The 25,453-nt window shown below is 42.7% G+C and overlaps 2 protein-coding genes across 13 annotated transcripts; both read left to right on the top strand.

The window, feature by feature from the left end:
- Nucleotides 1–1,609: 1,609 nt before the first annotated feature.
- LOC106654400 (zinc finger protein 431-like) lies at nucleotides 1,610–4,152 on the top strand. 6 transcript variants are annotated; one of them, XM_014374243.2, is made up of 4 exons: nucleotides 1,610–1,734; nucleotides 1,972–2,032; nucleotides 2,106–2,207; nucleotides 2,304–4,152. In XM_014374243.2, the coding sequence occupies exons 3-4, from the start codon at nucleotides 2,187–2,189 to the stop codon at nucleotides 3,558–3,560; spliced, it is 1,278 nt and encodes a 425-aa protein (XP_014229729.1). In that variant the 5' UTR covers nucleotides 1,610–1,734; nucleotides 1,972–2,032; nucleotides 2,106–2,186; the 3' UTR covers nucleotides 3,561–4,152. The 6 variants fall into 6 exon arrangements, with proteins under 6 accessions (XP_014229729.1, XP_014229728.1, XP_014229726.1 ...); XM_014374242.2 differs by having other exon boundaries at nucleotides 2,289–4,152; XM_014374240.2 differs by having other exon boundaries at nucleotides 2,106–2,222; nucleotides 2,289–4,152.
- Nucleotides 4,153–8,138: 3,986 nt separating this feature from the next.
- On the top strand, nucleotides 8,139–25,355 carry LOC106654462. 7 transcript variants are annotated; one of them, XM_014374371.2, is made up of 10 exons: nucleotides 8,139–8,425; nucleotides 9,412–10,340; nucleotides 12,469–12,727; nucleotides 19,235–19,419; nucleotides 19,880–19,942; nucleotides 20,169–20,296; nucleotides 21,417–21,806; nucleotides 22,441–22,907; nucleotides 23,106–23,630; nucleotides 24,149–25,355. In XM_014374371.2, the coding sequence occupies exons 2-10, from the start codon at nucleotides 9,570–9,572 to the stop codon at nucleotides 24,547–24,549; spliced, it is 3,189 nt and encodes a 1,062-aa protein (XP_014229857.1). In that variant the 5' UTR covers nucleotides 8,139–8,425; nucleotides 9,412–9,569; the 3' UTR covers nucleotides 24,550–25,355. The 7 variants fall into 7 exon arrangements, with proteins under 7 accessions (XP_014229857.1, XP_014229855.1, XP_014229853.1 ...); XM_014374369.2 differs by having other exon boundaries at nucleotides 22,441–22,946; nucleotides 23,106–23,615; XM_014374367.2 differs by having other exon boundaries at nucleotides 22,441–22,946.
- Nucleotides 25,356–25,453: the final 98 nt, after the last annotated feature.

Here is a 25,453-nt window from a genome sequence, read left to right as displayed (position 1 = left end):
ATCATCTCACAGTTTACATCTATACGGTACACAATTAACCTAAGCATTTAAATATTTAACCCATATTGATAAAAAGGACCTATCTTCAAATCTCACATCGCGCGTCTTTTTTTCTTCCTAGCCCCCCCCCCCCGGAACAATTCTCAGATGCAAATTTTCGTAGATGCAAATCTTTCAAGTGTAAAAATCCTTTTTAAATATATTGAACACTTTTAAAAAAATTTTAATGCATTGAAATACTATAAGATATTCATGCAACTTTCAAATTCAAAAGATCATTTAAAAAGTGTACACGGAACTTCTTTGTAGGTTTATTTTCATGTCACTTAGTGCTGAGTTGGCATTATTTTTTTTTACTTTTCTCTGTATCTTGTTATTTAATAGACCATTTATAATGTTTATTTTAAATGTTACATTTAAATTTTTAAATAAATTTTAAATATGTTTTTTTTTGGAAAAGTTTATTTAGATAACTATTTATTTAAATAATTTTGTTTTTCGTAGTATCAGTCACTTTTTCAGCATCAAAGAGAAATTAGCTCGTATGAAGAATCAGCTACTACTAACATTAATGTGTTGTTCGGAGTTCTACTGTGAGGTCATCTTAATTTTTCTAAGAAAACTCATCATACCGTTGTTTGGTAATGAGCAAACTGTGAATTGTCGGTTAAGCTTTACTTTTCAAAAACTTCATCTTGATGAACATCTACTCGTGTCATGGTAATTTGACCAAAATATAAAGATGGCCCTCACCAACACTTTCAGGCTTACAATCAATTGTAACATATGAGGAAACGAGGAAGACATTCCATATTAATTATTAATGACATTATGAGACAGTTGCAAAAATTTTGAAATTTATGCGTACTTACCCTTCTCGGTACAAATCGTTTGATGTTCACACTTTTTCTCTTATCTTTTCGTAGTCTTTGCCTTTTTCTTTTTGTTTTGGATTTTTTTTTAGATTTCCTTCCTCCGATTTAATTAAATCATTCTCGAAAATATGCGAATCGATGTCATCTTTCTCAACTTAATTCTCCAATTTTTTAAATTCTTTAAGCTCTTCTAAGTCTTCGTACAGCGATCTGGAAACGTCCTGATCAAGGAAATCCTCACTTACAGAACGATTCATCTCACGCAATTTGAAAATATTTTTAACGTATCTCTCGTAAACTTTTAGTCGACTGTAGGAAAATTCCTCTTCGTGGCAATTAAGTGACAAGAAACTTCTTGAATATATTATTATTTTTACAAAGAATTACTCAAGACTGGAATTATGTGATTCAAAAAAAAGTTCAAATTTATCAAAAGTTTTGTAAATCATTTTCAATAGTTTTGTAATTCAATTAATTTAAATCCATCAATCTTATTTAGTTATCGATAATCTGAATAATATTTGCTCATTTATTTTATCCTTAAAAAAAAGTTGAAAATCGGAATCGATTCTTCGATTCTTTTTCACAATAATCGATTCTTGAAAAACGATTCTCTCAGGAATCGGCCGTGAAGAATCGATTCGATTCTTAGTGGAATCGCACATCCCTACTCGACTGACGACAAGTTGTTATGATTGAGCCCGTCCGTTGTCGAGTCCGTTGACTTCGAGCGCTGGAAATTAGTGTTTGTTTACGATCGTTCGATTAAGCTATAAGCAAACATCGGTGATCGGAGAGAGTAGAAGACTGTGATAGATTCTCTATAATTTAGCCTCTTTCTAATTTTATTATTTATAAAGTAAGAATGACTGTGTACAATATAATATAATTTTAGTGTGTAAATTTTATTAGAACTTAATTAAAAGAGACAGTCGATTCGACGATCAAAATAACCCATACATGTATACCATATTGTTTTTGCAAAAGAGCAGACGATAATATCATGGTTAATTTTGGCAGCCGGATCCCCGTTAGGTTAAATTCTAAAATGGTCATAATATGTATTATACAAATTCACGCATATCGATTTTTGCAGATAAGTGGGCTTGCAGCAGTGAAAAGGCTGAATTCAACAATCAACTCAACTTTTCATTAAAGTAATAACTGTTAATTTTATATTTATTACAATATAGTTTGAACTATTTCGTGTAACTTACATTACTATTTCAGTATAAAACAAGAATCTGATGATACAGTGGAGAACGATCAAAATATTTCATTTCAAAGGACTAAATTTTGTACGCCAACACTATGAGCTTTCAAAATCACATTGTAAGAGACGGTCATGTAAGGTTTATCAATAATGTGAGAATATTTTTCTTTTTTTTTTACAAATAATTGTACATAAAACAGTCTATATTTTTACAGATGACTCGGAGCAGTGAATTTACAGAAAAGCAAGAAACATTCCAGGAGAAAATTATAAGCGATTCCGGAAGAAAAGATGTAATACCAGACCAAAAATTAGATTATAAATTAAATTCCGATGAATGTGATGAATTTTCCAGAACAATTGAGCAACTACGTACTTTTATTCAAGACATCGATGAGGTCCAAAAACAACTGCAGCCGTATCATCGTGATTCATGTAAAATGTCATTGAAGCAAAAGAGTAATTTAAGAGTACAAGGGAGTACGGAATACAATCAATCGAAGCCGCACAAATGTGATCTATGTACGAAAACATTTAAGCGAAAGGGTTCTCTGAAGCAGCATGTCAAAGTGCACGATATACTGAAGCCCTTTCATTGTGTTAAATGTCCCAAAACATTTATGCGAAAATGTTCCTTGGAGCAACATACCAACAAACAGCACAATCGACCCAAGCCCTTCAGGTGTGATTTATGTGGAATGGCCCTTGGATATAAAAAGACGCTTAGAAATCATATTGATTGGGTGCATAAACAACTGAGGCCATATAAGTGTGATTTGTGTGAAAAGTCATTTGGATATGAGAAGACACTTAAGAATCACATCGATTGGGTGCATAAAAAACTGAAGCCGCATAAGTGCGATTTATGCGAAAAGGCATTTGGATGTAAGAGCACACTCAAAAATCACATTAATTGGGTGCATAAACAATTGAACGGGATCAAGTGCGATCTATGTCCGAAAATATTTGGATTAAATTCAAATATGAAGCAGCATATCAATGTAAAACACAATCCACTCTTTCAGTGCGATATTTGTGACAAGTCATTTGGATATAAGAAGATGCTCAAAAATCACATTGATTGGGTGCATAAACAACTGAAGCCATATAAGTGCGATTTGTGTGAAAAAACTTTTACGCGGAAGAGTCTTTTGTCAGTTCACTTTGATTCCGTCCATAACCAACTGAAGCCGTATAAATGTGAACTGTGCGAAAAGGCATTTGGTTATAAAAAGTCGCTAAAAAATCACATTGATTGGATGCATAAACAATTGAACAGGTATTCGTGTGCTGTATGTGGAAATTCGTTTGGACGAAAGGGTCTCTTAACAGTTCACAAGAACATAGCGCACAATCAAATGAAACCATACAAGTGCGATTTGTGCGAAAAGGCATTTGTATATCAAAAGCCGCTCAAAAATCACATTGATTCGATGCATAAACTACCGAATACTGATGCCGTATTAGTGTGATTGATTTCCGAAAAAATTTGAATTAAAACAACTTTCCTCATAGTTCCTTTATATGGTGCATTATCAGTCGAAGCACCATCGATGTGAGACATGATCCAAAATCAATTATGCGAAATCATCTCACAGTTCTTATCCTCAGATATGGCCTATAAACGACTGAAGTCCTACGAGTGTAACTTATGTAAAAGGACATGTTCATATGTTCATAGAGTAGGTCTGTGGTAAAAATCGTTACGTTCTTTGTTAAAAGACTCTCAGAGTCAAACTATATTTATTTTCAAATTTTTTTCTGTAGTTATAACAATTTTTGAAACAGAGTATCATAAAGATTACCTGATTCTATAACCAAAAAACTAACTTCTATAATCTGTCTCTTAGGCACTTTTCCCTACAAACCTAGAATTTTTTATTTAAATTTCTCTTCGTGTACCTGTATCGATACAGTCCATAAGAGTTAGAGTCATATCAGTGTGATAAATGGTAAAAATTATATGAACGAAAGGCTCGTCTCGCAATTCAGAGCAATGAGCCGCATAATCAGGTATTACAATTAAAAAGCCTAGTTTTAGATGTAAGTCAACAAATTGTTTAATGTTAGCCACAAATTTATTACGTTAATAATGCTTATAAATATATACTAGATATATAAAATGTAAAACGGATAAATAAGTTCATAAATGTATACATATGTCCATAAATGGATAGATATGTCCTGTACATGTATTTAACAAAAACTAGTGATTTATAATATCAATACTTATTATTATAGAAGAACCGTTTGAATGTGGCAATCAATTTATTACTTTAATAATCCTTATAAATATATACTAGATGATTATAAACAAAATAAAAAACGGATAATTCAGTCAAATATATTTAAAAAAATATTGCTTTATAGTATCCTTCCATTTATATGTATTTGACTTATATCTATTATAGGTAGGATTCATCCCTGATATTGTTCCAGATCAAGGTCTGTGGGGTTTCTGCCCTTTAAATAGAAATCAATTAAAGTGATATTTTAAAAGGAAGATGTTGACTAGCAGGACAATACTTCAATATTCCAGAACTTAAAACATAATAAACATTTATGATACTTATCCATGTGGCAAGTCATATTCTAAAAGTTAAAAAATTTACGAATAGAAGATCAGCATTACGAAGTCTTTTTATAAAACCCATTAAATTATCTTTACCTATTCATAGATGCTGCACACGACGAATATAACGCAACGCTATATGCATCATTGTTTCAAAGATTGCTAGATGAAACGGGGAAAAAAGTAAAAACCGCGAGGTACATTATATAAAGTCGAAGCCCGCAAACGATTTGCACGCGGGCCCGCAAGGGACATTATAAGGTCGCCCGTAAGCTCGTCGGCGTCCCTTTTTTACCCATTTGAGCACATCTCGCGGTATTATGAGTTCTGTCTTTCTCTTTCTCTCGTTGCTGCATATAATATTTTGCGCGATATGCAGTCAGCTCTCCAAACTCCAACAGAAAGTACAGACTGGGGCCCTTGGCACGCACTGTACTTATTCTCCGATGTAGCAAACTCACTGGTGCACACCTCACGTTAAATGTACTTGGCTGATTCTCTACCAAATTATAACGAAGACAGACAATGTTTTCTGATGATTGAACTGTGAAGTCCTTTCGTGTTATCGTTGATTCGAGATTTTATTAGAATTTTATTTCCTTTATTACGATGTTTTTCAAGTAGTTTATTTTGTTAATAAAAAAATTCCGTAGAATTATTTAGGTAAAACAATTTTGATTTCACGAAAGCTTTTTTGGTTTTTTCAATTTGACCCCAAGGAATTGCCAAAATTAGGTTTTGGTAAGGCAAAGTTGATCCAATCTTTAGGTAAATTTCGATTACTGTTGGCAGAAATGTTTACAATTGAGCAACTAATCAGATTAGAAACGTGCCGAGATTTTTATTAGTGGGTTTTTCTGGAAATTTAAACAATTTACATAAAAAAATATAAGTTTTGTATTTAAGGCTTATTTTAAAGTTTCTTGGCGCTGAGCTTGATCTTTTTTGAATTAGTAATATTTAAAAATTTTTAAAAAATGCAAGCTTTTAGGCCTGAGAAAAAGAGTGTTGGTAGATTAAAAAAATTCTAATAAAACTGGATTTTCGACTTGGAAATCTTGATAATTCAAATGCTGGCTCAATTTTCTGCCGTAGATTAATGCATGTAAATCCAGTGATTTTTTTCTCAACAGGTGCACCAGACTACAGGTTCAAAACGTTCAAAATGGGCCACTCGATTTTGCAGAGAATCGGCCGTATACACGTGTATAGTACACAACGTTCACTGCAACAGCATCGTCAGTTTTCTCCCTCTTCTTCTTGTTTCACGAGCAAAATATATACGCCGTGTATATCCCTCGGTGAATAAAGTATACTGCCCGAGCGACGATGGGGCTTCTCGTCGGTCTGATCGGCTATTCTCGGTTCTGCTGCTGCTGCACATCGCCGCTCGCGCTCTCCTGTGGCACCGAACAGTGGTGGGGATGCGTTAGACTACCAAACACACGCAGAGAAAGAGCAACGGATCAGCGGCGGCGGTGGCGGCAGCGGCGACGGTGGCATTCCGTAGAGGCCCGCCGCGAGCGCATGGACTCACGAGTCGGAGTCGCGCAGTGAAAAGGTGGCGGACTCATATATATATAATACACGTAAACGCGCGCTGTGTCTGTGGCCAAGATCGTCGCACTCTCCCGCAGTATACATACAGCGCAGAAATATACGTTAGCGCCTGCCTGTTGTATTATTATATATACATTGTGTCGCGCGATCGCGCGCGCGCTGTGTTGGTGTGTTGGTGCTGGTGTTGCATGCCAAATTTTTTTTTTGCGAGATACGTCGCGTGCGGTATTACTTCACGGCATTGTATGCAACGCGTTTGATCCACCCAAGTTTTTCGAGGCAGTTAGTGTCATTCAGTGTCGAAATTCTCCAAAAAATTGTGGCTATGGTAGCGATAATCGGTACGCTCGTGTAAGGCACAAGTTGTCGGAGTAACATCGCGCTCCTGCTGCATTATCATCATCATCATCGGGGGACCCTTTGGAATGCAACAACGTCCGAACTTGCTGGTATACACACAACGCACCTGAATGGTCAGCGCAGAGCAGTGAACGCGATGCTCGCATTTTCGAGCTTGAAACGTGTAGCAGCGAGAAGCTCGACGCTTATCACTCGATCTTTTTGCGAATAAAATAACAATATCAGCAGGAAGCTGCAGGCATCGAACCTCCGCAGTGAGTTTGTATATGATTTTTGTGCAGTGAGTGTGCTGTATGTGTGCAAGTGTGAGTGATACGCGCACACGCTTTTATGTCTGTGTGTGCGTACGAGTGTGAGTGTGTTGGTTGAGCAGAAAGAAATAAAAAAGAAAACAAGAAACAGCGCACCGTCAGGCATCAAAGGCAGGCAGGCAGGCAGGCAAGAGCACAGGAACGCATCTCACTCCTCTTGAATGAGAGAGACTGAGAGAGAAAGAAAGAAAGAGAGAGAGAGAGAGAGAAGAAGGGAAGCGAAAGATCTTTTCGTAACGGCGCGCGTCGTCGTATAAGCTACCTATATACCTACATAAAAGAGTATATATACCCACACATACACACTCACAAAACGCGAGAAGAGAAAGATCCTGTAATACAGCTGCTACTACCTCAGGTATGCGAGATCCTGCCGCCGCCGCTGCTGCTGCTACTGCCTGCCAATGGACCCCAATAATCAGCGGCCCTATATAGGTATATGGGCTGTATCGCAATAAGCGTGACCTAGGGTAGAGAATGAATTATCAACTATATAAATTGTTGCGTGCGGTATAAAAATATGAGAACCTTGTGAGCTTGGGTCGTCTTGGTTGCACATCTAGTGATATCTCGCTTTAGGATTGTATTCAAATTGATATTAAAAGCATTAGAGATTTCATTTTTAAATGGTGATTTGAAAATACGTAAGAATTACGTTTTAGTTGTCGATAAATAGTTTATTGAATCATATTTCTCTGATATTTTTCAAAATCTGTAATGAAATTTAAATCAAAATCAAGTTTTCTTTGATCCTATTTCGTTGACCTGCCTGCCAAACAGACTCATTTTTTACCTAATTCTTAGATCGTCTCGCTCGTTCTCAGAGATTATGCATCGAGTTGATACTTCATCATATACTTGAATCAAGCTCACACTTATCGAGTACTTGCGATACAGCCCGTGTACACATTCTCAGACATCCTAGCGCGTGTGTCTGTGCGTGTAGCTTCGTTCAATCTTTTCTGCACGCTGCACGAGATATAAAGTGCGGGTGCACACGCTCACATACGCGGCATGTCTGGCTGTCTCGTGTGTAGTACCCACTACCTGCCGTTCATTCGATATTCGCGCGCGTTTTCCTTCGCGCGTGCTCAGTCGTGGGAAAAATCGTTGCCCGTGATAATATTGACAGACAGCAGCTCCATACGCTCATACACACACACAAACACACATGTATATAACAGAGGATACGCACGTGCTACCCGCCTCGACGTATAATACACGTCCGGACTGTCAACTTGTTGCGCGAGTTTCGGCAGCCATTATTTACTCAATTAATAGCTTGTACGAATGCGTATTCGTGTGTGTGCATGTGTGCGTGTGTCAGTGTTGGTGTCAAACAATTGTCGATTTAATGAATTGAATAATAAGCAGTAGCTCCTCGGAAGGCATCGAGTAAATATACGGCGATACATACATATATTTAATAACGAAACGATCGTTAACCGGGCGCGTACGTTATATATTTCGCTTTAAATACGTTTGAACGCGGCAGTGCTAATACAGCATATACACCCAGACAGGATGAGAAGGAGTGAGTACATGGTGTAGGAGAGAGAGAGAGAGAGAGTGAAAGTCATAACTTACATGTCAGTGCGCTGCGTGGACTTGTAAAAATATATTATTGTCTTTTGACGACTAACCATAATCGTTATTCCGTTCTAGCATGTATGCGTGTGAGTGTACCTAATGCATTAAAAGCGTCAAGTGAGCATACAAACTCGCGCACAGACAGACGCACACACACGCGAGTGCGTAAATGTATATTTATTCAAGCCTTCTCCTGTCTCAGCGGGCCTGTAATTGGATAATAGCTTCATTGTTTCAACTATTGCCGCGCGCGCGCGCGCTGACCCTTTGCAAGCTGCTGCACTGCGCGTACTGCACTTATACGCGTACAGACTCCTTTTTTTCTCTTCGCTAACTCTTCGAGGGCCTGAATCATATTATAATCACGTCGTGACGGACGCAGCGCAGAGGATATGCGCCACACATGCGGATTTGATTAATCAGAGTCTCGAAACATACATTTCGTCGAAGCCTCGAAGAAACGCGTGGAATTTCTCTAATGTCTTGCGGAATTTTAACTCTCGATCGCCATTCAAATTCACATGTAAATTTTTGTTCATTGTGCGATGATGTGCGTGTATGTGCCGTAAGCGCGTGTGAAAATTGCGCAAGGCTTAATGAAGCCAAAGTGCCGAACTTGACGAGCTTCTCGTGTAGTATAAGGTCTATCGATGACTTAATGAAAAAAATATCGAACACAATCGAACTCATTCATAAAGCGTCGAGACATGTGTGTATGTGTTATTGCTCGGAGAGTGATTCTGCTCTTATTACATTATACACTTGTGTTTTTTTCTTTACACATGCCGTACACCATAATTAAATACCTCACCGGTTCTACTCACGCTTTTACTCGGATCATTGAATTCTCATTAAATTCCTATCTCTCTTTCTTTCAAGAGGATCGACGGTACTTAAATAATTGACTCATTTTTCAATTTGTAATTCCAGATGTCCAGCAATAAGGACAGTCTCGCCATGCAAGAAGTACGCCGATCGAGAAACGATTGAAAACCCAGGACTTTTTTTGTATCGTCGCGCACACTTGTGGTACACTTTCGCAACTGCGAGACACGCCTCGCGCACACCAGCACAAAAAGGGCTCGAACATGCATCCGACCACTCGAGATCCGAGCGCCATAACGGACTGCTATCCGGAACTGCAGTATTACGCCATTAGTCAAGGTTCGAACGAGTCGGCGAGGGAGCAGTCGTCGAGCCAACAACTCGTGCAGTTGCCGTCGATGCAACAGCAGCAGCAGACGCAGCAACAGCAGCAGCAGCAGCAGCAGCATCGTCAACTCGGCGAAACGAACGAAAGCAGCAGCAATATGTTGGGCAGCACTCCTCAGCAGCCGCGCCACTTGCATCCCATACCGATCTGTCGAAATTCGGCGCTCATCAGTCCGCACCAGCTGCAGGAGATACTGCCGGGCAGCGTGTTCGCCGAGCATCCCTCGATGGGCCATTATCATTACCACATAATACCCAGCCGAAGGCAATTGCCGCCCGAGCCGATGCCCAGGACTATCAGCAGACTGGATCATCAGCAGCAGCAACAGCAGCAGCAGCAGCAACAACAACAACAACAGCCGCATTACGAGACGACGAGGCAACTACCTCAGCCGAGGACTCTGAGGCCCGCCCGACCAATCGGATTCGACCAGTTCGCCAGTGGGAATAAGGACGGCGGCAGCGGAAGGCCGCAATCGACGGCGACCGTCACGTCCACGACGACGACGAGCGCCTACAACAATTACGACAGATATTCGCACATTCACGGGCGCGACAGCGGCAACAAGAAGATCTCGAGCTTCGGCGAGATGATGAACAAAAACAGTATGCCGCTCGTCGAGCTGCAGAGCGATACGCAGGTGAGGGTGAGAGATTATCATTGTATTATACTCAAATGATTATTAACGACTCGTTGCACATCGGGTCAATACGAAACGACGACGATAATAGGTACTTGGGCGTGGGATCGATCGGTTCGCGCGGTATACGCACCCACTGACTTATGTTTTGTTAAGGATTTCTCAAAGGAGAATTTCCCATCGACCGAACTTTCATTCAATAGAGTTAAAAAAAAGTTATGGAAATCGATCGTCGCCTCGACTGGCCGCGACATACGTGTAGTGCACGAGTACAATGATCTTTTATAATATCCGTATAGCCGATCGTTGTCATCATTCTGAAAGGCATCGCAGATCGCCCGCTTAATAATAATGCGTATATGCACCCATGACGCGCGGTAGATTGCAATATTTTTCTTTTTTTTCCGGATGGCCGAAGCCCACTGCTATTTCGATCGCGACGTCTATAATATACATAAAGAAAGGAAGAAAAAAAGGTAGATCCTTCTTTATTTGTCGGGATCTCATCGGTGCGTCGCGCGCGCACGCACCACCGAGCCACATGTGGCTTTTATATATACATAATGTAACTACTACTGCACGGCTCTCTTTTTCTCTCTCGCTCGTATTATTATGTGTATATAGATCATCCGGGCATAACGCACGGCAGTGGCGACTCGTATATAAATGCGCATTGTGCTGTTACACATATATAGGTATGCGTCGATGAGAAAATTCGGAATGCTCGCCTTCCCCTGTAATTCGAGCTTTTATGTGCATTTCTATATGCGTGTATATCTGTATGTGACGCGACGATCGTTTGATTATTGTCTGCGTTATAAAATATACGTGTATCGTAAGGGCGCGGCACAATTTCGATGGTGTGTGACACACATTATATATTTCGGATATATATCGACGCCGCCTCGAAAAAAAAAATTTTCGAAAAATTATTGTATCGTTTTTGAGGGGACAAAGGAAATTCGTCGTCGATGACCGATCGACACGCGCAAAAGTGGCGTATATACAAGACGCAGACAAATACCTGTTGGATCTTCCTGTTTTTCGTGCTCGACAAACCGTACTACACGTGTCAAATTGATACGCGGAGACAACACTTTTATGTTTCCGGAATTTTCGTAGCTGTCTGATCGCTAATTCTATCGCGCGTAGATTCTAACCGAGCATTCAAAGAATACACAGGCGACCCTCGTTTTACGCGGATTATTTTTACACGATTTCAATTATACGCGGTCTATCTATGAACCTATCGCTTTCGTATTTTTCAGACTGAATCTTGAATCATTTTTATATTTTCTAAGCTCAATATTGTAAACATTGTAAATAGCCTAATAAACATCATGGCTTTCTGTTGTGATGTTATTATTAGGTGATAGGCGCTGTCTCTGTAAGATTTTGATCCACCGATCAGCCGATATTTACGCTTTCGAGCGTGAGAGTTTTCCCGATTTCTTCACTCAGTGCAGTCGGTTGTTTAGTTACTTTATGCGTAATGCCTCTCAAAAGAAGAAATAGTTCTTTTGGTCAAACCACGTCCAAAAAGAGGAGAAAAGTCTTGGACTGCTCGGATAACGTAAAAGTATTGGATTTACGGCGAAGTGGTGATCGAGATAGTCCCGTTGCAGATCAATATGAAGACAACGCATCGACTGTACGCACAATTTGAGTGACTGATTTTTTTTTATTAAAACAACAGTAAAATATAATGTCAGAGCGGCCATTTTTCATCATTCTCGTGGCTTTACTTGTACGCATCTTTCTGATCTCTATAAGGATAATGATTTTTTACGCGGTATTTTTTTTCGCGCATCCACTGCGTAAAACGAGAGAAACCTGTATACTTTTCCCGTTGTCATAGATGTACGTAAAAATATTTTGGTTTCTCGAAAATCCACGGAACGTCGAGGGTCCGGGGCGCCACTCGATTCTGAAAATAAAGCAAAGCCCGATTGTGTACCATGCTCACGGCGCGTGGCGTATTTACATAAAATAGACAAATTAGCATGAAAATTAACGATGCCATACATCTCCACCATTGTCATACATCCAGATCACAGACAGCTCGCTCTACATCGTTCTAATTTTAATTCTCTGTATTATATTATTTGTTCTTGTTTGCTTTCATGAACGACAGAACACGATAGCCAGCAGCAAGGGCAAGCAGTGCCAGTGTCACGCCATCGCCCAGCAGCACATGCGCATGAAGCGCGAGGCCTCGGACACGGGCTCGAGCATCGTTACCGATCATCACGGCTCCTCGATACAGGAGCGAACGGGAGGCGGTGGTGGCTCCGCGGCGCAGCAGCCACCGGCGCTGCCGCCGAGACCACCGCCGCGGCCGTCCGGACGACGCTACGAGGTCACACCGCCCGAGACCAACAACGAGCGCAACAGTGAGTTTTCGGCACATAATTGTCTCTCTACGATCCTTGCTCATTCTCTCCATGCTCGCTTCGTTTAGCCTTTTGTTGCGAATTTAAGCTCGTTTATTGTACGAGGAATGTTTTTCTATCAAACCCTAGGTTGAATCATTTTGTACATCAGTTAATATAGGGGGCGGTTGAGGGAGAAAGAAACGTACGTCGAGTTTCGAGAACCAATATTATCGGTATGAAAGGACCATTTTCGTGAGAACGCAGCCACGTCATTTTTCCGCGATTATACTGATAATCGCACACGCACAATGGACGTTTATTGTCACGTCCTCCTCTCCCTCGCGAACAATATTAAGACGCTAAATCTCAATTGAATTCACGGCATAGGTTCGGTATACACGCGGGTATATTATTATCAATACATTATTTATCTCAAGAAATGTCAAGCCCGCAGATTCGAGTCTGCTGCATAAACCTATATCATAACGTGTATAATTTAATCAATGGGTTCACACGATCTGCGGCGTGGCGTATATGCAAGAGAAGTCGTTGTCGTCGTCGTCGTCGTCGTCGCTGTCGTCGCAGATTCCCTCGAGCCTCGAGAGAGAATCTCTCCATTCTTAAAGGACATTCGAGAAGTTATATACACTAAACGAGCATACGTGCAGCAGCATTGGTTTCCCATGACTCAGGCCGCGCCGCCGCCACAGACTCAGTGATTAATATTGATATTAGGCCTTTATATGCCCGTTTGGATCATGTGCGCGTAGAGAATTATGCTAATGCCAGTGTATAGTTGAAGAGCAGCTGCCTCGCACGGTGGTCGTTCGAAAATTTATCGCTTTTTAATAGTTACAGAAGATTATGTGTACATAAATGCGTTAACAGGCTTAGTTGCCGACTGTGCGCCTAGCAACATTTATTTATATTTAATAAATAAAATCGACGATGTAATAAAGCGAATACGATTATTAAAATCGATCGACTTTAACTTTTAAACTCTCGCGCGCGCGCTCAAATTTATAGCCACGAGCGCGTTACGAGATTAGTATGCGATGTGTCGATCGGATAAGCTAATCGAGCGGGACTAATCCGATTGCTGCAGCCGCCGAAGTCGACTGGGAACGCGCGGCGCTTGCGGAGCTTTCATTAATACGTCAATTCGCTCGTTCGTTCGCGCGCATGGCGCACGTTAATTTAAATACATGCACGCGCGACTGCTTCTCGCTACATGTACTATATATATATCTACATCTTTCCAATGACAACACGCGCGTTGTGCGGCCTTGCGATAAGCTCCTGCGTAATAGCATCTCCCTATCTGCGCGCCTATACGCTATCGCTGCTGCTGCTGCTGCTTCACGGCCGTGGAAATCCTAGCTGCGATCCCTCGACTGTCGATAGTCGCCCCAGCTTATGTATCAACCAAGGGTACGTCCTCGTGGTGCAGCAGCAAGTGCGTCGGCGCAAGCGCAACTACCACCGCGCCTTTAACTCGAGAGGTGCGTTGCCAACCCACCACCACTACTGCCACCAGCAGCAAGCACCAAAGAGAGAGAGAGAGAGAGAGAGAGAGTGAGGCTGCGGGGGGGATGAATTTATCGAGCTGCAAGATACGCGACGCAAAGAGAGAGAGCTGCTACTGCTGGTGGTCTGCTATAATACTCCGGGCCGAGTTGCGTCGACGTCGATTATCCTTGGAGTTTTCGTCTCGCTTTAGCCTTGCGTATGTGTGTTTGTGTGTATACGGACGGACGAAAACGCTGACGTTCGTGCGTTTGTGTCCGTGTCACGGACGCGCGCGCTCGCGTAATGCGAGGAACAGGTGAAGCGTGTGTCGTCGCGGCGAAGCCGCGGACAGACTGCAGTCCGTCGGTGTATTGGTGCCGCGAGCAGTAGCAGCATCAGCGACTGGCAGGACTCGCTCGGCTTGCAGCGCGATATATCATCGTCATCAGCGAATCGAGCTAATCGAGCCGCGAGGAGCTTTTTTTCGTTGAGACGCACCTTGAGTCAGGATAAGTAAATAGCACGGAAACTGAACGAGTGACAATCGTTCGTTTGCGTGAGTGCATGTGTGTTTGTGTGCCGAAAGTGCCCCCATGCTCAGCACTCGAGAGATTATCATCGTTGAATACCAATGAATATCATTAGCAGCCGACGATGACACGCAACGAGGCCCAGTCTAATCAGTGCTCCCGGAGATTCCGCAGAAGCTCTTTGCGTGCATCGACGGACGGGTGATATCTCTCGCTCCGTATCGATCATTAGTCTCGACGAGAACGAGTGCATAATCGAAAGTGGTCATTGGATGTAAAATTTCGAGCGATGAAGAGGATCGAAGCAATAGAGCAAATCAACGAAAACACCGCAAAACGAGATATTCAACGAAAATACCGCCCGTGACAGTGCAATATATACGTGCGGCGTTTTGACAAAAGTATAATATATCTGTCTTTCGCTCGCGGCCCAGAGAGCTTTTATTTTCCGCATAAGCACGTGTGTGTGTGCGCGTTTGACGGTGTGTCGTCTACGTATATACATGCGAGCGACGAAGAAAGCTGTACTCGAGCTTTAAACAGAGAGAGATAGACAATATATATATATAGCAGAAAACAAAGCCTCGACGACCGACAACGACAACGAAAACAACAACAAACAATAAGAGCCGCGAAGAATCGCTCCATTGCACAATGAGCCCCCGACTGCTGCAGACTATCTCTCTGGCGCGCAGAGAGCCTCTCTCTGTACATGAATCGAACAGTACACGAGAACTATAGACAGTGTATACACGAAAAGAGGAAGTCAAAGAGGGACAGACAGGGGAAAACCAATAGAGCAAAGTGCGAACGCATCATCGAATATCGAAGAGCGACCGACACTCCAGCTTATCATAATAATAATAATAAATAGCAAATCGATGCAACCGCCACCGCCGCCGCTGCTGCTCAGGTGCCGTCTTAAAGCTACTCGAGCTTTTGGATTGACATAAGCTCCCGAGCATCGTATAAATACGGTCGATATATAGACACACACACGCGTAGCTGCTGATATCATGGACCGTGGCTTTCCGATACTGCACATAGTGCGTTGCCGCTTCGGCGGTGCCGCTGGCGCTGGCGCCACTACTGGTGGTGGTGGTGGTGTTGGAATAGCAGCTACATCAGCTGAAGCAGCTATGCAGCAACATCAGAATCAGCTGCAGCAGCAGCAGCAGCAGCCACCACCGCCGCAGCCGCAACCGGTAGCCGTCGTCGATCCCGCTTACGAGGTTTATCATCACGCGGTGGCGCAGCCGCCGCCGAGCTATCATCCCTTCGCCGCCGCCGCTGCAGCCCATCATCATCATCATCATCACGCGGCCGCCGCCGCCGCTGCCGCAGCTGGCTTTCTCAGACCCGCGACCATCGCCGCGGCCAGATGCGCTCATCACACTTGCGGTAATACCTCTTATATGACGTATTATTGGTCCCCCTCCGCGCGCGTAAGATAGAGACGCTTCTTGGATGCGTATATCGTACATAGGTATTGCGTGCAGCGAGTGTTTTATTGTCGTTGTTTTTCTTACGCATCTCACGGATTCACCTTCGCTCGAATAGACGCGGATAATACCCGTAGCGCGCGCCGTAGTTTTCTCATACGCTTAAGTGCCCGCGCCGCGCGAGAACTACGTAATTGCTTTAGGAATTTTGCGAGCTACGCCTGCGAACATCAGCGCGCAAACAACAAACTGTTGATCCCCGCGCGCGCTTCTCTCCAACCCATATATATAGTAGCGCGTAGTCCCGTCAAAAACTTCCTCGAAGCGTGGAGGAGAGGACGACGTGCTGCTGCTGCAGTAGTGCGAAAAGTTTTCCTCGAAATTAACTAGAGTGGATGCTTCTATATACCTATGCATAGCATGAGAGCATAGCGTAGCTCAGGCAGATTGTGCTGCATGATGGTCCATGTGTGGAGGCTGCTTTTGAGAGAAAGAGAGAGAGCCGTACTTCTCTTTTGAATGCTGCTGTCTGATGCTTCGCGTTTATTATCAAATATTTACCCAACGTGACTGGAAAAAAGCATATATGCTTTTCGAATTTCGCGACGGACGAATATGTGGATAGGATTGCCGATAAACGCTCGATTCTATACATACATATTTTTCCATTCTCAAATTTTTATCATCGAATATTGATGGAGCAAAAATGGAGGGAAAAAAATAACAATAACGAGCGAAGGAAGGAGCTGGGGAGGTAGGGTACTGGGAGGGGAAAAAATGAACGGCTCTCGACGGGTCGATGAATAATACTTTTTCGATGTACATATCCTCTCTCTCTCTCTCTCTCTCTCTCGAAACGCGAGCGCGCGATGCATATGATATTGGAAACCAATAACCACTTCCCGTAGCAATTTGAAGAGAAAAAAAATCATCGTTTTCTCTCGCTCGCTCTGCGCTCGCGGGAGCGTCATTATATACGCAAACGAGAATCCGCATACTTTTCTTGCGCGCGTTCTACCCATTTTGAGAGAGAATCTCTCGAGCCGCCCTACGCTGTCGGCGATAAAATAAAACTGTACATAAATTCCTAAATATAAAACTTTAGCGCGCGCTTTAGAGAGAGGAGGAATTACGTTGCGGCTTCAGTGTTCGCAAACAAATTCGGTATTTATACAAGTCAAAAGCTGCGCCTCGTGCCTCTCGAAGCATCTGAAGCCTCTGCTCGAACTTACTATAGTAGTTTGCATATAATACGCGTAGCCGATGCCGCGCGTCAGCACGTTGTGAATTAAAAACTGATCGCAAATAGCTCGAATAGAATCGAAAGCTCTAACAATGTGTAAAGAACAGAGAGAGAGCTCGAGAGATGCAGAGATTTTTTCTTTTTCTTGCTTTTTTTTGTCAAGATGAAAAATATATATTTCCGTCAAGACGAAGACGACCACCTGTTTTTTTCATTCCTCGGTCGTAGAGTCGTCGCCGTAGTCGTAGTCGTCGCGTCGCGCGTATTATAGTCCCGCGCGCAATAATTTACGAGTTTTCTCACGCATCTAGTCACCTGCGATTTGAAAAATACCTGCATTATAACAGAACGTGTATTACACGTACACGCGCATTTTGTATATCTGTATATGCACAATAATGTACACACACCGCATGTGAATTTAGGCTTGAGAAAAACCTGCTCACGTTCTTTGACGTTTTGCGCTTAGCGCGGCTCTTAACGACTGCACAGAGATCTGTACGCGCGCCGGTGCGATGGGGAAATCTTTTTGTCAAGTTTATACATTTTCAGCACAAAAAAAAAAAAAATAAATAAACGAAAAGTAGAAGACGAAAAAAAACTACTATCCAAGATGCGCGCCTAAAGCTAAGTCGCTGCTTGTAACTTTTTTTTTATTCATGCTACAATAAATCCCGAAGGATTTTCTTATTTATGAGGGTGGCTAATATAATACAGCTCTGCGGCAACAGGGTGAATAGTGCGAGCGTAGGCACACATATACATATACATAAAGTAAAAGCGAATCCGTCAGTGCGAGAGCATTTTATTTTATTTTATTTTTTTTTTTATATATATATATTTTTTTTCGGAGACAACTGCAGACAAAAGCCCTTTTCCATTTCTACTTCCAGCATAGCCGTATGGTAGTAGTAATGGCGCACAATATGTTTACCTTTCTCTACACTCTTCGTGCATGATATGTGCGCACAGGCACTCTAGCTCGCGCTGGCGTACATAAGCCTCGATTTTCTTTGTATATCGCATCGACTCATTGTTCGTCCTGCGGAGAGAGAAGATGAAAGATGAAAAGGGACGAGAAGAGAGAGAGAGAGAGGCTGAGCGATAGATGTATATGTGCGTGTGTGTGTGTGTTTAATATACACTGAAGAGATGCGTATACACGTGCGCGCGCGATCATATAAGAAGCTTTTCCCTTGCGCACATTTATGTATGACGAATAAATCGCTATGGTTATTTTTTTTTTTTTTATTTTGTAAAAGGAATAGATGTTGCCTATGTGCCCCGGAGTCGTACTACGCGCACGTTTTTAACGTGCAGCGGCACACACCGGCAAGTTTAATTTAACGATTCGTTTCGGAGAAGTTTACCATAGTCGAAATGAAAAAAAAAACTAGCATGAATGCAAAACTCCATGTGCCTCTCGCGCCGGGTTATATTGTGCGCTCTCGGCATAATAAGGACGGCCATAAAAATCTATTAACTATTCGGGAGCCTCGGCGCGATCGAGATCTGCCTAGATTTTCTATGTACGTGCTGAATATTTATTAGTGCAGTGCTCCGAGTAAAAGGAGTCGAGTGTATACAACGAGGACCTATGGGAGTCACGAATTTTTTAACGAGGCGCGCGAAGATTTTAGTTTCAACGGGCTGACCACGTAACAGCTTCGAAAGTGTTACGTTCATCTCGATGCCGTGAAAATTTCACTATCCAATTTTATTTCCTCTCCGCAATAAATCCTCGATACATAAAAAAAAGGAAAGATAGTTAAATTGTCTTCTCTATTTTCTTATCTTTCAGGACACGTGGGCAACGGAGACGGCGCGAACGCCTGCTGCAAGAAGTACGTGGTGCTGTGCTGCCTGTGCGGCGGTCTCAGCGCCGCCGTGGGCAGCCTCTTCCTGGCCGTTCACGCGGTCCTCTCGGCCCACACGGCCAGTCTGGCTCTCTTCGAGACGGTGCCGTCCTACATACCCGGCACAATGGTAAGTTTGCTTTGATTTTTTTTTTAAATCTCTATCTAGACTGCGCCGATATCGCTTTCACCGCACGTTTCATTCGAATCAATTATATTTTCGTGCAATAAGTTTGGTTTAGCGTCTGTTTCTGGAGAGAAAAAACAATTTGCATAAATTGAATTTGAATTCGGCCATCGCTGCTAAAATGACCGAGACTTTGGTTGTGCCTTTTTTCGGGGATAGAAATCGTCATTTGAATATCAAACGAGCTACTTCGAATGCAGCAGTTAGTAGTGCTAACGCAGCGATTCTGCGCGCGCGCGGCATAATTTATGCGAAAATTCCTATCTTAACAAGGCTCAAATACAGTAATACGATTCTTTGAAATAAAAGGACTAAGCGAAAAATGTTTCTTTTTTCTTTTCATCTTCTCTTTCCTGCGCTTTTTGCTGCTGTTGCTGCTGCTGCCATTCTGTCCGTTCGACAGCTGATACTCATCGGCCTGGTCACGATGCTGTTGGCGAGGCGCAAATATCGATACGGATTTTTGGTGAGTATATCGTGCATCGCACGCGCAAAAATATTACAGTATAATAATAAGAGGCTGCTTGACCATGGGCAACCGAAAAAACCATGTACATAAGTGTGTCTCTGTCCTCTGCCTTATATGTCAGTAAACATGTCTCTCTTATGCTTGCTCTTTTTTTCTTTGTCCTTTTTTTCTCTTATGTTTCTCCTCGTCATCGACTCGTCGTCGTCGTCGTCGTAAAATGCAGATGAAGGTTTGCGGCTCGGTGAGCGTCGTCTGCGCATTGGTCTGCGTCCTCGTAACCGTCACCACAACTGTCGTCCACATGTCGCGACTGCAGGGCCTTCGACAGTGCCTCTACACGGCTAGGGCCAAGTAAGTCTCTCTCTCTCTCGTTTATGTTATGAACTTTCTTTCGTTTGTCAAATTCACGCATTTATGAGTAAGTATATGCTGTATATCGATGACTCGCGTGACGAAAAAGAAAAAGAAGACTCTGCCGTGTGATAATTCAATGAACTGATGCACACGAGCATTTAATTTCGGTGTGAAAAAGTTTACTGACACCAACCGCGTGCGGTGTACGCAGATAATATAAAAGTGCTAAAACTGCAACGGACATACATATGTTTCCTAGAACGCACGAAAATGTATCCCGACACGTTTCTCTTTCTTCTCTCTCTCTCTCCAACCAGCCCGGTTTAGCATTACGAAAAGTCGTCTGAAATTCGATCCCGCGAGATAAGCTTGAATTGAACTCGGAGAAACGTCGAAAAAAAAATTTACACGCACCAGAAGGATGTCCGTCTTAAGATTTTTCTCGTTCACGATATATAATATAAACGGCACATGTTTAATTCGCTCGACATAATAATAATAAAGATCGTCGTAGTGTACACGTGTATTATATTTTCGTCGCAGAGTCTCAAGTATACATACACTCATAAATGCCTCGTGCCTTCGTGTATGTGTATATGTATATAATATGAACCAGCGAGTCAAGAGGCATTTTAATTAGACCTAGATACCTTAAGCGGCTTGTTCCGCTGTTGAATGTTAATTATGCATCGCATTATAAATACGAAGTTTTATATGCACGCGTCTTTAGCCCGAATCAATATTCTAAATGCACTTTTTGCATTATAAAGCCGAATTAAATGAGCGCAAGCGAAGCAAATAATACACACTCGGTAATAAAATAATGAAAAAATTAAATGAAATCGCGCTCGAGCGGTTGCCGAAATTTCGTTCGTAAGCTCTTATTAATCTCCGACTAACTTTTTAATGAGGAAGCTTACTCGGCAACCGAACTGTACGAGTGAACTTTTTCATTCCTTCGTGCTCTTTTTATTTTTTTAACGAACTGAAATAATCTAGTTATAAAGTAAGTGGAGTTCTAATGCGCAAAAAAATAAGCGTGACGTCACACGTTATATAATACAATAAATATATATTAACGAAAAATTGTCGCCCCATTTTCCGGCAATCCTCGCAGATCGTGCACGTGCTTCGGGCCCCAGCAATCGCCTAGCACGGACGCCGGCGTGCTGTTCGAGGGCACGCCGCACTGCGACGCCGTGCACGGCGCGCTCTACGCCTGTCTGCGGGCGCTGTTCGGCGTCTCGGTCGCCGGCATCCTCGCCTGCATATTCTCCTGCATGCTCGTCTACCAGCTGCTGAGCCACGAGAAGAAGAAGATGTACTGGGAGCAGCTGGAGCTGCGCTGCCGCTCGCTCTACGGCCAGGGACCCGGTGGCGGTGGCCTCGTCGGGGCCCGGGCCGCCGGCACCTGCGGATGCTGCAACGACTGCGGTGGCATCGGGCCCTGGTGGGCCCAGAGCCCCGGAAACTTGTACACGCCGAATCCTGATCTCACCCCAGCCAGGTCAGTTATTCTTTTCGTTATGATTTTTGCGCTTTCGTTTCGTTCGATTGATATTTTCTTTGAATATATCCAAAAAAGTATAAAATAAGCTATCCAATATAACTTAAAAAAATCGATAGTGCATATTCCACACGATTAAAAATTTAACACTTATTATGATCGAAATTTTGACAAGCTCGAGTTCGATCAAATTTTCCGCTTGCTCAATTTATTATTTACTTCGACAGCATCTGCTTGAAAATATTAGACTATAACCGATATAAAAGTCTATCGAATTCGAAACTTTTAGTGCACTTTCGATCAGCTATTTTTAAAAATATGACGTCAATCGTGACTTTTAGACGCGCGAAACATCATTTGTCAAAGCATACGCTATCTTCGAGATACAATCTATTAAACTCGAACTCGATATCGAAGTTTCTATTCTACGGGCTATTACGATCTTCGAGATGCTTTAACGAATGAACATATCCGTCGATCAAAAATGATAAATAGCAAAAATAACGCATAGTATACATTAAGTCCGTTAAACTATTTTTTTTACCATCTATTCCTGTCAATTTTGTAGAGCTCCAATAAAATAAGCCAAAAAATTTGCGTTAAAATATCAATGGTTGTTTCATTCTTTTAATAGAAGGTGGCGGCTACCGTGGACGCGTAGCCGGGGCCCAGCCCCGAGCACCGACACGAACTACGGCTTCAACCATCATCATCCGGCCGGTGGCAGCCTGTCTCAGGTCGGCGGCGTTTTAGCTTCGACCGCGGGCGTCGTGCACCATCACCAGCAGCAGCAACAGCAGCACCAACAGCAGCACCAACAGCAGCATCAGCTCGGCAACGACTCCGCCATCGTCCCGTACGGCATCATGGGCCATCATCCGCATCACGGCATTGGCCAGCCGGCCAGCGCGTACTCGATGCTGCAGGCTCAGGCGGGCCACCACGAGGACGTCTACGGCCAGGGCAGCGGCTCCGGACCCTACAGCGTGCTCGACTCGGCGGTGCCGCTGTGGGGCCCGCCGCCTCCCTACAGTGACCCCAATAGCCCGGCGCGGAGACCCATGATGGCCTTCACGACGATGGATCCGCGAAACAGGATCGGTAAGAGGATCGGCGACGAAGTAGTACAGTTCGTAAACGGTTAGTGTGGTTTTCTATCTACGCATTTGTTCTCGAGGTTTATGGATTTACCGAAAAAAAAAAAGGAAAACCACACTATGAGAATTAAAACGCATTTTTCTGCTTTAATTTTTGTAATTCAAGAAATGATCTCTATCTAACGTGAATATTGATTTCCAGTGGATTACGGCAGAACGTCGGAGATCAAGCGAGCAACGAGCAACTACGAGAACGCGGAGCAGGTGTCGAGCGACAACAATCCGGCCGACTCGGAAATCATGAGCGCCAACAACATCAGCAACGCGGTCAGCTCGACCGGCGTCAACGCGGGCAATAATAATAACAATGCTGCCAACAACAACGGTAGCGAGGAGCAGCAACGAGGCACGACAGGGTCAACGACGGCTACGACGACGACGACCACGACGACGGCGATGTCAACGTCGGCTCTGCGCGGCAGCAGTCACAAAAAGTCGCTGAAAGGCGTCGAGAACGCCGGCTTCACTCTGGCGCAGGAGCCGCCGAGCAGTGGAGCGGTGCTCCCGTCGTCGCTCACGGCAAGCAAACTGCAGCAGCAGCAACAACAGCAAACCGAGAGCGAGCTCTATTTCGGGGACGTCTCCTCGTGCTGCGGACCGGAAAGCGGCCTTTACGACGTCGCTACCGAAAAAGACGGTGAGACGACGACTCGTGTGTATTATTATTGTACGTTAGTGTATGTGAGTGAGTGAGTGCCTATATGTGCTTTGCGCCGGGGAATCGCCGCGAGCCGCAGCACAGAGGCGAATGTTTGCTCAGCGCGATCGCGTCAAAACATCGCGCAGAGAGGCCTTTAATGCTCTCTCGAGAGCTTTGCACGATATTGCTTTGTCGCCCGGCTTTTATCGACATTGTACACAACGACCGAGTTTGTTGTGTGTACCCCTTTCGTCTCGCTGGAAATAAATCGTTCAAAATCTTTTTTTTTTACTACTGCTACTTGTATTACGGCGACGCGTCAACGTACGTTTCGCCTGACATACGTTATGACTTTTTCCGAAAACCAAACGTTCGGGTTTTTATTACTCTTTCTTTTTAAAACAACACCTCACTGAATCGCTTCGAGCGCCAAAGTACTTTTTACGAGAACAACATTTTTATTTCTATTCGAGCGATCGTCAACGGTAGTCGATTCTTTTCTCTCTTATATATCAAAATAGTAATTATTTTTTATTTTATTGCAGGCAAAATCGAAACGGAAGCTGGCACGAGCAATCATCCGAGCGCGCAATTTCCCAAGAGGCCATCATCGAGCAAACGCTCGCGACGGCATCATCATAATCATCACCATCATCAGCCACAGCCTTCGCCCGATCACAATAATTCGAGCGGCTCGTCGTCGGCGGCGAGCGACGAAGCCATAGTCGCGTTCTCACGGCACAACGACTTAACGAGCGCCGAAGTCGACTACGAGGTCATACGTCAGCAGCAGCAGCAGCGTCGCTACGATTACGAGCAGCGACAACAATCCTCGAATCAAAATGTCTCGGTCGTCTCGGTCGAATCGAGCCCCGAGGCGAGGGACGAAGGTGACGGTGCTCGAGGCCGAGGAGAGAGCATCAACGACGTGGAGCAGAGAATCTAAAGGCTCGAAATGGCAAAGATTATAATGCGAAAGCCATATGACGACTGCGATAGAAATTAAGGAGCGAATGGGACGTGGCTGAATGTGTCGAAAGCGTTTTTGGATGAGGGGTCAATTTAGAGCGATCGAACTCGTACTTGTGAATTTTAACTTATTTAAATTGCAGTGATTTAATTGTTTATCGAATAATTTTAATAAATTGTTACAACAATTATGGTACGTAATGCGCTCTTCGTATGAGTAAGATGTGAAAAAAACTTTAAACTTTGTATAAACCATATGCTTCGTTTAGACTAGTTACTTTTATGTGCTATCACACATAATATTTTAATGTACGTACAATTCTAAAGTGTTGAGATATTTGAATAACTATATTAGTTAGTTAAAAATTTTAAATGATTGCCATGACAGAATCTTTGAAACGACTGCTTGATTTTAGAATTGAAATTTTACCAGTACGCTCGTTTTAAGAAAATTCATCATTTCTTTTTATGATTTAGAAAAATTTTAGCAAGTTTTTTGCATTGTAGACGACATGTAAATTTGTATTTTATATTTATAATGGTATTCTTTGTCTATTTCTATTGTACTATAGATTTTTATAATTTTTTGACTATACCGGTTGTATCTATACACTAGAATCCACTAGGAAAAATCAACTCTTAAATTAAATTAAATCTATAGTCTACATCATTGAAATAAAATTTTTATGCTAAGTGAAGTAAGATTATCTTATAAATCATGTAAACTTTATTTTAATTTTGTAAAATTTTTGTTCCTAATATATTTTACGCAGTAACATTTTAGTCATTATTTTGATTTAATATTATACCTCTCATTTTTGCTATCATTGAATGAAATTTTTCATAACAGTGAAACTGTAATTTCAGTGTGACTTGAAAAA

The sequence above is a fragment of the Trichogramma pretiosum genome, unplaced genomic scaffold (assembly GCF_000599845.2).
Source record: "Trichogramma pretiosum strain Unisexual culture from Peru unplaced genomic scaffold, Tpre_2.0 scaffold47, whole genome shotgun sequence".
Classification (NCBI taxonomy): Eukaryota; Metazoa; Arthropoda; class Insecta; order Hymenoptera; family Trichogrammatidae; genus Trichogramma; species Trichogramma pretiosum.
This window is presented reverse-complemented; position numbering and strand designations above follow the sequence as displayed.

Coding starts and splice junctions, on each gene's coding strand:
- LOC106654400 (XM_014374238.2), top strand. CDS start 2,187: ATGAGCTTTCAAAATCACATTGTAAGAGACGGTCATGTAAGGTTTATC. Junction 2,241..2,303: donor ATGTAAGGTTTATCAATAAT/GTGAGAATATTT, acceptor ATATTTTTACAG/ATGACTCGGAGCAGTGAATT.
- LOC106654462 (XM_014374367.2), top strand. CDS start 9,570: ATGCATCCGACCACTCGAGATCCGAGCGCCATAACGGACTGCTATCCG. Junction 20,297..21,416: donor CTCTACACGGCTAGGGCCAA/GTAAGTCTCTCT, acceptor CAATCCTCGCAG/ATCGTGCACGTGCTTCGGGC. Junction 23,631..24,148: donor GACTCGTGTGTATTATTATT/GTACGTTAGTGT, acceptor ATTTTATTGCAG/GCAAAATCGAAACGGAAGCT.